Genomic DNA, 14782 nt, shown 5'->3' on the forward strand with positions numbered 1-14782 from the left:
CCGGCTCTGGTCAAAGACTCTTTTGTCTCCGCAGAGGGAGACGCAAACTACAGAGGCTCCCTCAAATAAAAACGAAGCGAAAACTCGGTACAAGGGAACAAAACCCAGGATCTGCAAACGAAAAATTCAAAACAGAAGCCTGCACGACAGCCTCCACGTTACTCTTATGTTCTTCCGTGGCAAGTACATCAGTGTAGTGTCCAGTTTCTTCACAAGTAGTTCTGACCTGGCATCCTGGGTACTACTACATTATGCTAAAAATGGCGGAGAGCTGTACGAACAAAATTAATATGCAATAATTTCCCGGTTTCCAACATTCATCAACTGCCTCGTATTTTTACGTTAAAGCACAAAGAAAATATGAGTTCCTCCGAACGGGAAGGATCGAGAGACTTTATCTCGGTTGCCATGCCATGGAAAATCGACGATAAAGATGATAGCAACAGTAAAAACCGGCGACACACTTCTCTGTACAGGGTACGTAAGTGCTTTTTATTTTAATGCTGTTCATGTTTTCGATTATTTCAAGCAAATGTGTATCAGAAGCCGTCTATTATGATATCTTTTTGTTTGGTATGGTTTTTCTTGTCGTGCATTCTATTTCAGTTATTGTGAATGCGTCCGTGTTTGTAAATAAATATTTTCTTCTTATTAATAATACACTAAAAGCGCCATATTAATTTTGTTTTTGTGTATATCTTACGAAACTAGATAGCCTTTTCATTAATCTTGCAAGGGAAGAAGTTCTCAGCCAAGCTTTAGCTTGTCTTAAATTCGTTAAATATCCATGCATATTGTTGTTTTACTCCAGCAAATATTTTGTCTTCATACATGTATTTCATGTGCATTCAATCGTTCGTCTCTTGTGGAGTCACTTGCATTCATGAGCACGTCAGCAGATAAGGTTTAGTTACTCCCATCGTAGTTACTCCGTTTTAGACCTTCAATATCAAAATACTCAAATCAATTGATGTCATGATTTTCTGTCTCATTTTTGCAGAAATGGCGAGCCATGTCATCATTTCAAAGATCTCTTATAATCTTGCTTTGTGCCCTTGGGTGTGTAACTTTAGTGATGTGGCATAAAGGACTCATTATTTACAGTACTGGAAACGCAGATGAAATTGTTGACCACAAGAGCCACAAGATTTCTGATGATATTTCACCTAAGTTTAATAGAGTTAATCGTCAAGAGATTATTGACAATAATTTGAAAGAACTTGAAGAGCTTAGAAAGCAACATGGTATTGTAAAAAAGGGACCACCAAAATTAAAGGATAGAAATAAACCACAACCTCCTATAAACAACGTAAATTTTAATGAAAATAACGATAATAAACTGAAAGATTCAAATTATAAGGTTGATGATCATGCTCATGGTAATGTAGAGGAAAAGAGAGATACAGGAGAGATCCATGGGGACCCAGGAGGGCACAGTGACGACAGAACTGGTGAAAATGGAGCGGATACTGCTGGTGATGGCGAAACAAAGCATGCTGAGAATGTGGCATTGAACATTAATGGAGTAAACATCCTTCCATTAGATAAACAAAATGAGCGACAAAAGAAGGTTGTGGAGGCTTTTAAACATGCTTGGGAAGGTTATAGGAAATATGCATGGGGCCATGATGAATTACGCCCTGTTTCTAGATCTCACAGTGAGTGGTTTGGTGTTGGACTCACAATCATTGACTCCCTGGACACAATGCTTCTGATGAACCTACGGGAGGAATTTCAACAAGGACGTGAATGGGTTGCTAACAGCTTGTCTTTTGAGAAAAATGTTGATGTGAATCTGTTTGAGACAACCATTCGTGTGCTTGGAGGACTTCTAAGTGCTTATCACCTGTCACAAGATGATTTGTTTCTGAAAAAAGCGGTAAGTTGACAACAGATAAGGGTTCAAATTTAACTTTTTTATAATTTTAAACCAAAGTGTTTACCTAACATGACACAACATACCATAACATTTTATTCAAGAAATCAACTTATCAATAAAAACACTTCCTGAAAGGGAAAATCGTGAGGTTAACCCTGAATAAAGCAATTTCCAGAAATGAACATTCTAAAATCTAAAACAATCACAAACATTTAAAATTAGAACTATTTACAATCATTCCGAAGCATGCGTGTACATTTTAAGACTGTTTCGAAATAAAGTTATTGCACCAGCAAGTCTGCATTCCACTCATTAACAATGCATATAAAGAAGGAGTACTGTCTTATAACAGTTGCAAATGCCCGATTTCCCATAAAGTTTGTTGTCACAATTGGCTCTAGTTCAACTACACTTAGTGAACTCGAAAAAGTCTGTTAATTTTGCTCTCCAAGTGCCTGTAATATGAGAGCGGTTTTCAATCGAGTGTCCTAAAGCCATAACCAAAGTAATTACTCTGGCCAATCACAACAGATGCAAACAGTGGAATGAACCAATCAGAATTCAAAGCAAATACATGTAACAGGTGCCAAGCACGGGAAAACACGTGTGAATGAGGCATGATTGGTTTTGGTTTTACATCTCGTTGGTCAAGAACTTTAAATTGAAAACCGCTAATTAATTATGAATCAATTATTTGCACTTGTGTAGTGCTAATAAATTAAATGTCTTGTTTGACTTTTGTTCGTGGCTAGTCTGACGCAGCGTTTCGTCTCGGCCAAGAGACTCTTCAGAGACCTCTTCAACCGCACGTACAACTCGTGTACGTGCTCAAAGTCCCGTTCGCAAATTCAAGATGTTAGCAGTCTGGCCCTCTATCGCGGAAGGATTCCCAACCTCACGTACAACTCGTGTACGTGCGGTTGGGAATCCTTCCATGATAGAGGGCCAGATTGCTAACATTTTGAATTTGCGAACGGGACTTTGCGCGTGATGCTCAACGAGTTTGCCTACAAATTCTAAAGGTCTCTGAAGAGTCTCTTAGCCGAGACGAAACGCCGCGTCAGACTAGCCACGAACAATTTACAGGTATTTGACAATTTTTCAATTCTTTATTGTTTGACTTTGTTATTGAATCGATTTCTAAGGCCCGGTTCAGACGCCGAACTTTTCATGAGCCGAACCTAATACCTCCGACGCATTAAGTACGTGAAAGGTTCGGCGTCTGAATCAGTTGAGAACAGCTGTCTCAATTTGGAACGGCTCAGCCGGGAATTTCGGCTTTGGAACGGCTTTGATTCAGACATCGAACTTTTCATGAGCTGAACCTAATGCATAAATTATTATTGTAAAATATTTCAAATAAAAAAAAAAACGCTGACATTTCGATTGGTTTTGCTCGACCTTAATTTGAATTAAGTTCGGCTCATGAAAAGTTTGGCGTCTGAACTGGGCCTAACTCAACCTTCCATGAATATTGTGCTTTTCAATAATTTAATCACATGTATCATTGTCCATTAATGGATATTGTCTATGACACGCATGATTGCTTAAATTGCAGGTTGATCTTGGAGATCGTCTTCTGCCAGCTTTTAATACAAGATCAAATATTCCATATTCAGATGTTAATCTCTTAACCCATTCTGCACACCCTCCCCGTTGGGGTCCAGATAGCTCTGTGTCTGAAGTGACTACTATTCAGCTGGAGTTCAGAGATCTTACGTACACTACTGGCGACTCAAAATACAAGGTACTACATTGTCTACAGGAATTTTGGGTGATCCTGGTTTCTTTTGACTTTTTTATTATGTAATTACTTTTTGACATGATCTTTGAAAGGTGACATTACTGAAAATGACAAAGAATAATTCGCATTATATATTAACTGTTTTTACGTAAAAAAAAAAGTCATTCTTGGTATATAGCAGTAATATAGAAGATACAGTTATCATTTGTGGAGTACCACAGTTTTCTTTGCCTTGGCATTTAAGCACCATCAAGTCATCAGTTATTCAGTCAATAGCTGTCAGCTAAAGGACTGTTACCTGCCACAGTCATAATATTATGTACATGTAACATGTTCTTCCCTGATCAAACTTATAAGAAAAATATGAACTTAGGCAAAGCCATTGGTTGGCTACATCAGTTTGTTCATGGCAACTAACTAGATTGTAGATTGGACATTTGTGGCTTCAAATCCATAATCGTGCTGGCATAAGTTGGTCAGCTTTGGTGATCAGGGGCCCATTTCTCAAACATGCTGAACTTGGTGGGTGCAATAAGTATTTTTTTCAAATATGTTGTTTAAATTTGTGCTAAATAAAGTCAGTTTCATTGCAAACCTGCCTGTGTGGTTAAAAACCTTTACCAAGGTTTTGAAACCTACCCTTAAAATCAATTAATGTTATATAATAAGTCTCTGTTGAGACTGACACATTTTAATAAATAAAAATAGTTTGTGCCTGGTAGGATCGTGTCTGCTGTGGACTTTCAAGAAATGTTCCTCAGATCCTTAGGCAGAACATAAACTTTTTGGCCGTATCAGTTTCATCTCAAATTTTACTACTGATAGAAGAACACACAAGATAATCCCACACTTTTAGGGCAACAACTTTTTTTTCCAAAATTATACAGTATTGCTTGATGGAACAAATTTGCTTAAACTTCAGGATGCTGTTGATGAAGTGAGTAACCACCTTCATAACCTTCCTAAGAATGCAGGCTTGGTGCCAATTTTTGTGAATGCAGACACAGGAAAGTTTCGTCCAGGCTCAACTATCACTCTTGGTGCACGTGGTGACAGTTACTATGAGTATCTTTTAAAGCAGTGGTTACAGAGTGGGAGAAGTGAAGAATGGTAAATATCTGCTTATTTATTCACATGGTGAATTATGCATCAGTCTGTTTAATATTTACACTGACTGAAAAAACAATGTACTTCTTGGATTGGCCCGAATTCTCTAGGACGGCCCTTGGGATATGAGGCTACTTATTTATTTATTTATTTATTTATTTATTTATTTATTTATTTATCTACAATACAATACAATACAATACAATACTTTATTTGCCATCACGAGTAAATATTTACAATAATTAATTATATAATAATAATTTAATAATAATAATAATAATAATAATAATATTAATAATAAAATTAATATAATAATAAATAATCAAATTCCAAATTATATTACATTGCACAAGGCAATCCAATGAATCTGAGGTCAGCTTAAAACAGAATACGAGATTCCATGGAATAAATCACCTAATATTAATATCACAGATTTTAACTTTGAATTAAAATGTTTACATTCAATAACAGTCAGCTCTACATGGCAACTATCCTATCATTCTGTGATAAAGGTGCATACCTGAAATGTTTAGAGGGATAAGTGTGCTTAATGAGCAATTCACTGATTGCCTTTCTTAACGTCAGTTCATGTAGTCTTTATGAAATTACAAAACAAAGCAGAGCATTTGTTATTGCAGGTTAAGCAATGATTTTGTAGAGGCCATGGATGGGGTTATGTCTCTTCTGAAGCGAGAATCTCATCCAAGCAAGCTGGTGTACATTGGTGAACTTCTGCATGGACAAACCTTCAGTCCTAAAATGGTATGGATCCCATTATCAACACTGATGTAGATTCTCATTCTTGTCGTGTCACTAATTTGGAGAGTTATCTGTCTTCACATCAAAACCTTTTATCTCAAGTGATCATTTCCTTTATTCTCTTGAACTGTTCATTGATCAAGTGGTGAGTTTGTGAGGAGAAATTAGATCCTAGTCAAGCTATTGGGGCTTAAAAGGTTAAGACACAGATTTAAGAGGGACAGGAACAATTTAACTTGGCTCTGAGCCTTAGGGGAATAAAACAAAATAAATTATATGGAGGTTCATATATGAATAATTAATTTTTTTGTTTTATTCCCCTTAGTCTTTGTGCCAAGTTAGAATTTTAATATACATGTATCTAAATTGGTCTGTTGGTGGAGATTTCAATTTACTCTTGCATGATCATTTGCCTCTATGTAGGATCATTTGGTTTGTTTTCTGCCTGGAACTTTGATGTTAGCAGTTAACAATGGCCTGGATAAGAAGTATGAACAGTTTGCCAAGGACCTGCTGGAGACCTGTGTTCAAATGTACAAAAAGATGCCAACAGGACTAAGTGCTGAATTGGTTTATTTTAACCAAGGTCCTGCCATGCATGAAGATATCACAGTTAGGGTAAGTGGATTTTAGTCTGTTTTTTTGTAAGGGTGTGGAGGCTGTTGACAAGTGATTACAGTGGACATATTACTCTGGCACCACCTCTCAAGGTTTCACTTTTTGTTTGAATATTTAAACAATTCAATGGCTGGACTGTGTTCACAAAATTGAGTCTTGAAAAAAAAACACCATGTTTTTTCCATCTTTTTTCCATGTCACGATTCATTAAAATAAACTTTGATGAAATTATTTTTTTAATTAATTGAAGAATGTGAGATTTGTAGAAGCTTTAGACAATCTACATTGGTGATTTGGTGCATCTATTAACAATAATCTAGTAGTTTGCAAATTAAAGCGTTAATTTATCATATCATAGTTGTGTTTGCTGACTGGCTTACTACTGTAGTGATTGATTGATTGATTGATTGATTGATTGATTGATTGATTGATTGATTGATTGATTGATTGATTGTTTAAACCTCCATGTCTTCAATCTTTTCGGCCACTGGAGGTTTGCTTCTTGTTAAGGCTGAGACTGTAGTCTTTTTTTATTGAATGGTTAGGTCTTTCTATTAAACTTTTTTTCTTCTGTATATTTAGTTTCCAGATGTGAACTACTTGATAAGACTAGAGACTGTAGTCATGATTGATTGATAGTTCAATTGATTAGCCTTCACCCAATTGACTAATTGATTGACTGATTGAGTGACTGATTGATTGATTGATTGATTGATTGATTGATTGGCTGATTGATTGATTGATTGATTGATTGATTGATTGATTGATTGATTGATTGATTGATCGATCGATTTATTGGGCCGTGCATCGTAAACTTTGTTTCTTTAACCTTTTCAGCCATTAGATGCCCACAACCTTTTAAGACCAGAGACTTTGGAGTCGTTATTTATTCTTTACCGTCTGACGGGAGACAAGAAATACCAGGAATATGGATGGTCTATATTCCAAGCGTTTGAGAAACACACCAAAATTTCCAGTGGAGGCTACTCATCTTTAAATAGTGTTAAAGACCCAAGGCTGGGATTCAGGGACAAGATGGAGAGCTTCTTTCTTGGAGAGACTCTGAAGTATTTATTCTTATTATTTAGTGATGTGGACATGGTCCCTCTTGATAAGTTTGTATTTAATACTGAGGCTCATTTATTGCCGATAAGAGAATCATAGCTAAAGGTTAGTTTAGTTTTGTAGTAATGATACATTGTTATAGTTATTAGCAGTTAGATAGAAGTTTTTCAGGCGGTTCATTTGAGTGTTGTTAAACCAAAGTCAATGTCTTCGCTCTAACCAATCAGAGCAGACGTAACCAAGACTTGAACCAATCAAAACTCCAAGTAAAAAGATGCTGCCAGTGCCGTGCACGGGAAAATGCATGCGGCGAGCAAGTTTAGCTTACTAATCACAGAGCGAGGTAAAGTAAAATCAAAGCAAACACGAATTACTTTCGACACTCAACCGCCCTAGAAAGAACCGTAGGAACATTTATCATTCTACCCCGAGAAGTCTTTGGATGAATCTTTCTTCATACTCCGGTCTCTGAGTAGCCTCCCACGCAGTCGTTTTTAGGGGACTCGAATTACCTCCTCCCCACAAACGCCTGCTTACCCAAGCGCCACATTCCTTTCCGCCGCTAAGCCAATCACAGCGAACCTTCTAAAATCTGGAAGGTTGACCTTGACCTCAGAACGCCTCTCGCGGTCTCGAACAGTTAAAACATCACGGCAGAGACAGAACTTTACCGAGCTTACGCGAGCTTTGAGTATTGTGTGCCCTACGTTCAAAATTTCTAGTTTAAATGTCTATCAACGGACTGCAATCAAAGAATTAGAATTCGTGACGGGAAATAGCGATATTTTCGTCAATTTGCCGAATGGTTAAGCAAAGTCGCTTTAATATTTATTGCTTTGCCTTCAATCTTGTCGACCTTTTCGATGTGGAGGAAACCGATATATTACCCAATATGTCGGTAAACTTTAAAAATTTTGCAGTTGAAACTCGCTTTATTATTGCAATTTGTTCGAGGGCATGTACGACATTAGCTGACATTTTCCACAAGGACCACAAGTTAATCGGCTCTTTGTCGTTTAACTTTCCGTTCAATAGTCTTCAATGTACTGATAAATACAGCAGATCTTCCCTTGAATCGAGTTAGTCTCTCGAAGCACTTCGTCCAAACGAACAAATCTGCTCCAGAGTAACGTAGAGTAGCGTAAGAGGTGATATCTTCATCGACTGTCAACTCGATCAGGCGGGGAAGATCGACTACACTTTCCCGAAGATTTTGACTCTCCCAGCAGTTAACGGTGTCAAAACGTCGCACAAGAAGCGCTTTTATTCACACACGATATTTGTTTTGGCGTTTCAGCCATAACCAGCCATTCCAGAAGTGAAAAAATATATGTACATTCTAACTTAACTCCCTTTGAAGCCAAGTGCAAAGATGGTTAAAGTTAGTGATGAGAGTGATGTCTCCATCTCAAAATTATTCGAGTTAGTTTCGGATATGAACAAGAAATTGGACAAGCTTGACTGTATCGAGATTCATCTCTCCCGGGTTGATAAGGACATTGCAGATCTAAAGGAATCCGTTTCATTTGTGCATGGGAGCACCGATGAAATAAAGAAAGAGCAGTCGTCACAGGCTAAACTGTTACAGGATCTAAACGAAAAAGTGATGAAAATTGAAGCCCAAGCCGCAGTTCTACAACAGAATCTTGTTGACCTCCGAGCACGTTCCATGCGGTGCAATCTTCTGTTTTACAATTTGCCTGAACGAGAGGATGAAAAATCAATATCTGTTATCCAAGATGTTCTGCTAAACACCATGAAACTTGAAGGAGCTGATCAGATTGAAATTGAGAGAGCTCACAGGATGGGAAAGAAGTCAGATGCACACAAGCCTCGGCCTATTGTTGTGAAATTCCTTCGATTTCAAGATAAGGAGTTCATTAGGAAGTCTGCGCACGTATTAAAAGGTTCACGAATTGGGATCTCTGAGCAATTCCCAAAAGAAATTGCGGAAAAACGCAAAGCTCTTTATCCTGTGATGAAGAAGGCTAAATCGGATGGACAAAAAACAATATTAATTAAAGACAAGCTATTCATCAATGGTCAAAGGTACTATCACCAGGCATGATAAGATGTTGTTGATGACAGTTCCGGATGTCTTGCAAGGAAAGATGAGTACGGACCTACTGTGTTGAAACATTTTCTTTGTTTTTGTTTTGTTTTGTTAAAAATACTATTTTTTCTATGAATTATCAATGTCGGATGAAATTGTAGAAGATCCTTTACCTTTTCCTATTTCACAGAACGAAGTTCCAGATAATATAAGGTCTGAAAATTTTGTCTTAGAGAAAAGAAGACTAGATAGTCTGGAATTCGAATTGTCGCAAGAACAAGAGGGAAATGACCCCTTTGTATCTGATCCAGTGACTAATTATTTCACCACGCAGGAATTCAATGATTATGTCACTGGCAAAATAAATAACGTGCTATCCATGATTCATTTAAACATCAGAAGCATGAGAAATAAGTTTAATGATCTCCTGACTTATCTTAACTCAATAGCCTGTGAATTTTCAGTAATAGCTCTAACTGAAACATGGCTTAATGAGAATGATTATGATAACTTTGAAATCCCCGGTTATAATGCTCATAAGCTAAACAGGAAAAATAAAGTTGGAGGTGGCATTTGCATCTTCACTAAAGATAACCTAAAAACCATATTAAGACATGACTTAATTAATGAAACTAGCCTCGATAATTGTGAATCCTTATTTCTTGAAATAGTGAATGCAAAAAATAAAAATGTCATAATTGATACCATTTACCGTCCACCTAATAATAGGTTTAATGATTTTGAAGGAGACCTTAAAGCAATTCTTTCAAAACTGGATAAATCTGACAAACCTACCTACATTATGGGTGACTTCAATATAGATCTCTTGAAGTATAACAAATGTAGTTTTTCGAATCATTTTTATAACCACTTGGCCTCGTCAGGGTATACACCACTCATTACAAAACCAACACGTGTAACAGAAAGTACCGCTTCTTTGATTGATAACATTTATGCAAACACTCTAAACTTGAATGAACATTTCAATGGTATTTTGTTTAGTGACCTGTCTGATCATCTTCCCATTTTTACTATCACAAATTTCAAGTTAAATCTGGACAATATAAAACCGGACAATAATATCTTTGGAACTAGATTAATAAATAAACGTTCTCTGGAATCTTTCTCCTGTGAACTTCAAAAACGAGATTGGGCGGAAGTATTATCAAAATACGATCCAATAATTTCTTATGATGTCTTTATAAGTGAATTTTTGAAATTATACTGCAAGTGTTTCCCACTTAAGAAACTAAAAATGAGGAATACACGAGGAATTAAAAATCCATGGGCCACTAACGGCTTAATGAAATCATGTAAAACAAAAGAAAAATTATACAAAATTTTTTTAAATAACCCGACTACTGTAAATGAGAAACGGTACAAAGTATATCGTAACAAACTCAATCATTTAATACGAATCTCTAAAAAGCATTATTTTGATAACAAATTTAATCAAGCACAAAATAACTCTAAGTTGACTTGGAATGCGATTAATGAGTTACTGAGGAAAAATCAATCGAACAAAGTCTTGCCAAATTCATTTATGGATAATGGCGATGAGCTAAATGAACCAGAAGTCATTGCAAATAAATTTAATGAATTTTTTGTGAATGTTGGTCCAAACTTAGCAAAGAATTTTAATAAGAATAGTGATGAATTTTATAAATATTTAGAAGGGAATTATGAAAATTCCATGTTCTTAAATTATAAAACAAGTGAAGAAGTTAATAGAGTGATTGATAACCTTGTAGGGAAAAATAGCTGTGGTATTGATGAAATAAGCTGTAAAGTTATAAAATATGTTGCACCCTTTATATCAATACCACTCTCCCATATCTTTAATTTATCGTTTGAAACAGGAAAAATACCTGAGCAGTTAAAGACAGCTTTAGTAACGCCTGTGTATAAATCTGCTGATACTGATAAATTTTCAAACTATAGGCCAATCTCGGTCCTTCCATGTTTTTCTAAAGTACTTGAGAAAATCATGTATAAGAGGTTAACTTCATACATTGAAAAGAATGGCATTTTATCAGATCATCAGTATGGATTTAGGAGTAAAAGTTCAACCAGTCATGCAATAATTGAACTAATAGATAAAGTAACAAAGGCTATTGAAAGCAATGAGTACACCATTGGCATATTTCTAGACTTGTCAAAAGCCTTTGATACTGTCAACCACTCCATTCTTCTGCGAAAATTGTATTTCTATGGCATACGTGGCAATTGTCATAAATGGTTAAAAAATTATCTCACAAACAGAAGACAAATTGTTAAATATAACCAAGTAAGGTCTGCAGTTATGCCAATCACATGTGGGGTACCACAGGGATCGGTTCTTGGTCCTTTACTTTTTCTAATATACATCAATGACTTGGCTAATTGTACCAATGACCTATCTACTATCTTCTTTGCTGATGATACGAATCTTTTTATTTCTGGGAAAGACATATCAGAGATAGAATCAAACATTAATAGAGAATTAATTAAGGTTCAAAAATGGTTAATAAGCAATCAACTAACTCTAAATGTTAAGAAATCAAATTTTATTGTCTTTAAATCTCGTAGTAAAAAGCTCAAAAAGGACCTTCATATTGAATTAAATAACAAGACTTTAGAAAGAGTTAAACAAACGAAGTTTTTAGGAATCATAGTTGATGAACACTTGACATGGAAAGATCACATTGATTATGTTACTTTAAAAATAATAAGAATTTGCGGAATTCTACGAAGAATTCGCTTTTTTCTGAACCAATCAACACTAAAATTATTATATTATAGCTTAATATACCCTTACCTACACTATGGAAATATAGTTTGGGCTAATAACTTTCCTACACGGTTAGAAAACTTATTTAAGCTGCAAAAGAAAATTTTAAGAATCATCACTTTCTCTCCTTATAATACACCATCTCTTCCACTTTTCAATAAGTTAGAAATTCTAAACATACACCAAATAAATGATCTCTTGATTTCTTCATTCAGTTACAACCTGGTCAACAATGCTCTTCCACCTTATTTTAATAATTTTTGTATTATTAATGCAGAACTTCACAATTATCATACAAGAAGTTCAAGAAAGCTACATAAAACTTTTAATAGGACAAATTATAGTGTTTATTCAACTCGCAACAAAGTAATTAATACTTGGAATAATATTCCTGCACCTATTAAGCAATCAAATAGTGTTTTTATTTTCAATAAGAATATGAAAAAGTTTTTGATTTCTGGTGCTTAACGCTTTTGGACAATTTTACTTTATTATACTCGCTACTGGTAATACTGAAATAATGATTAGATTAAGCCTTGGCTACATATAGTTAACGTATATCGTACAATACCATTAACAAGTAATGTACCGATACCTATAAATTAATTTTAAAGTTATGTATTGTAATAGGGGAACTGCCTTGTAAAAGCCCGCAAGGGTTTCTTCAGTTTCCCTCCCAAATAGTTATCTTATTTTGTCACATTTCACATTGTAAATGATTTCAAATATGGGTAAATAAACAATCAATCAATCAATCAATCAATCTCTCAAGACTGTACCAGAGACTGTACAAAGCTCGCGGGAAACGGAAGCGGCCGTTGTAACCAGGAATTTGATTTGATATCATTGGACAATGCCTCGATGGTGATTGGCTAGGGTGCTTGGGTAGTAAAACAATGGGAAAGGAATGTGGCGCTTGGGTAAGCAGGCGTTTGTGGGGAGGAGGTAATTCGAGTCCCCTAAAAACGACTGCGTGGGAGGCTAGTCTCTGAGTAATGTGATTCAGATTTACAAACAGAAAGGCAAAAGAAAGTGATTACAATATTATAAACTGAGCCAAGTTATAGAGCGGTTTTCAAATGAGCACCAAAGTAATTATTCTGGCCAATCGCGACAGACACAAATAACACAATGAACTAGACACAACTAGACACAACCAGAACTCGCAAGCGCGGGAAAACGGGTGTCACGTGACAGGTAGTCACGCTTGGTTTTAGTTCGGATTGGTTGAGAAAGTAGCGCGCGTTTTGTTAACCAATCACAGAACACAGTGAAGCAAAACCAAAGTAAGCGCGAATTACTATCGACGCTCGGTTGAAAGCCATGCTACGGAGGGGGTTGGCTATCACTGTTCATTTCTCTTCACAAGGATTATTTTGTATCGCTTTTTATTCGAAACATTCTATTCACATCTCTTGTCGCTCTTTTATACATTATTTGCACAGGTCTGTTTCCTTTAATTATGGGCTCTGCAAGTTACGTTAAAAGTGAATTTAAAAAATATTTATTCATTCTCATACAATGTGGAACCAGTTCAGAGTGCGAAGCTAAGGCTCGGTATTTCTGGAAAAAAAAAAACTCGTTTCATCCCGTGTTTAAATGTGCGGAAATTGTAAAATAGACAACGGCTTGGTGTCATTCTAATAAACCAAGCTGTAAAGGTGTGAATAGTGTAAACTGTGCCAAATATTTATGGGAAACAGCTTATTGTTTCGATAGCGTCTGCAGTTGTTTTTAACTGGGATCTGATTTATAACTTATCTGCAAACTGAAATTTTAACAGGGAACTAAAACAACGAACGTGAATTACAATTTGTGAATTACAGTTTTGTTTGTGTGTTGTTTTTCGCGATCTGAAGCGATAGTTCGTTGTATTCTGTACTATGCCAACAAACAACAGAAATTTGGGTCGTGCACCTTACGACGGTAAAAGGTAGTGGTAGTAGTACGCTTCTTTAATACAGTCAACTCTCTTGTAAGCGACCACCCTTGGGGCACGACAAAGTGGTCGCTTACGGGAAAGATCAACAAAATAAGGCTAACACTGGATTGATCAATTAATTACATAAAAACATTACCTTAGCAGCTAAAATTAGGCAAATAGAAACTAATTTATTTGATTTTTTCACATCTATTCATTCAGTCTGATGAAACTTAGCATAACATTTTGGAACAGATCACTGTAACAATTCCAGTTTACCTACATATCTAACTATTGCCATCTTCTCTGTTTGTAAACTGTTATTATCTGTCAGCTGTCTGGGGTAGAGTCATTAAAAATTGAACTTTTGTCACTTCTGAGTAATGATTTACTAACGATAATACGTGATTATGTTGGGTGGTCGCTTACCGGAAACAGAAAACAAAAGAATATGTGTAATTTCTGGCCTAAAAAGTGGTCGCGGTCCCTTAAAAGTTTTGACTGGTGGTCGCTTACGAGAGAGCTCTTGAAACAGTATTTAACTGAGAAACAAAACGGTTGTTTACGAAGTGGTCGCTTACGGGAGGTGGTCGCCTACGAGAAGTGGTCGCTATGAGAGAGTTGACTGTATACTCGAAATAAATGGAAAGTTTATAACCAGATTCACACTGTAATGCAAACGGCAGCGCAAGTTCGTGTAAATATCGAAAGCGCTGTAGCTCCTTTTTTATTGCACGTGCGTTTACCCTGCTAACATTAATCCGGACTCAAAAATTGCGCGTGCGTGGTTTTCCTAGTGTTTGGTGACGTTTGCATTTCACTCTCGACCCCAGTCTCTTACATTTCTACGCGTAACTGATCGCGGA

General features: G+C 36.1%; 1 protein-coding gene across 2 annotated transcripts; it reads left to right on the forward strand.

The window, feature by feature from the left end:
• Positions 1 to 249: 249 nt before the first annotated feature.
• LOC146483860 (endoplasmic reticulum mannosyl-oligosaccharide 1,2-alpha-mannosidase-like) lies at positions 250 to 13659 on the forward strand. 2 transcript variants are annotated; one of them, XR_014863703.1, is made up of 8 exons: positions 250 to 477; positions 1001 to 1879; positions 3438 to 3626; positions 4546 to 4733; positions 5369 to 5492; positions 5913 to 6107; positions 6945 to 10110; positions 10497 to 13659. XR_014863703.1 is itself a non-coding variant. In XM_085105137.1 (7 exons), exons 1-7 carry the CDS (start codon positions 361 to 363, stop codon positions 7269 to 7271), a joined length of 2019 nt encoding a protein of 672 aa, XP_084961263.1. In that variant the 5' UTR covers positions 250 to 360; the 3' UTR covers positions 7272 to 13659. The 2 variants fall into 2 exon arrangements, 1 of the variants encoding a protein (XP_084961263.1); XM_085105137.1 differs by having other exon boundaries at positions 6945 to 13659.
• The last annotated feature ends 1123 nt before the right edge of the window (positions 13660 to 14782 follow it).

This window comes from Pavona decussata, unplaced genomic scaffold, assembly GCF_977016875.1.
Source record: "Pavona decussata unplaced genomic scaffold, jaPavDecu1.1 SCAFFOLD_37, whole genome shotgun sequence".
Taxonomy (NCBI): domain Eukaryota; kingdom Metazoa; phylum Cnidaria; class Anthozoa; order Scleractinia; family Agariciidae; genus Pavona; species Pavona decussata.

Bases quoted from the DNA above. Each gene is read 5' to 3' on its own strand.
- LOC146483860 (XM_085105137.1), top strand. From the start codon at position 361: ATGAGTTCCTCCGAACGGGAAGGATCGAGAGACTTTATCTCGGTTGCC. The intron at 1,880-3,437 runs GTAAGTTGACAA...CTTAAATTGCAG, and splicing joins ATTTGTTTCTGAAAAAAGCG to GTTGATCTTGGAGATCGTCT. The intron at 4,734-5,368 runs GTAAATATCTGC...TTGTTATTGCAG, and splicing joins AGTGGGAGAAGTGAAGAATG to GTTAAGCAATGATTTTGTAG.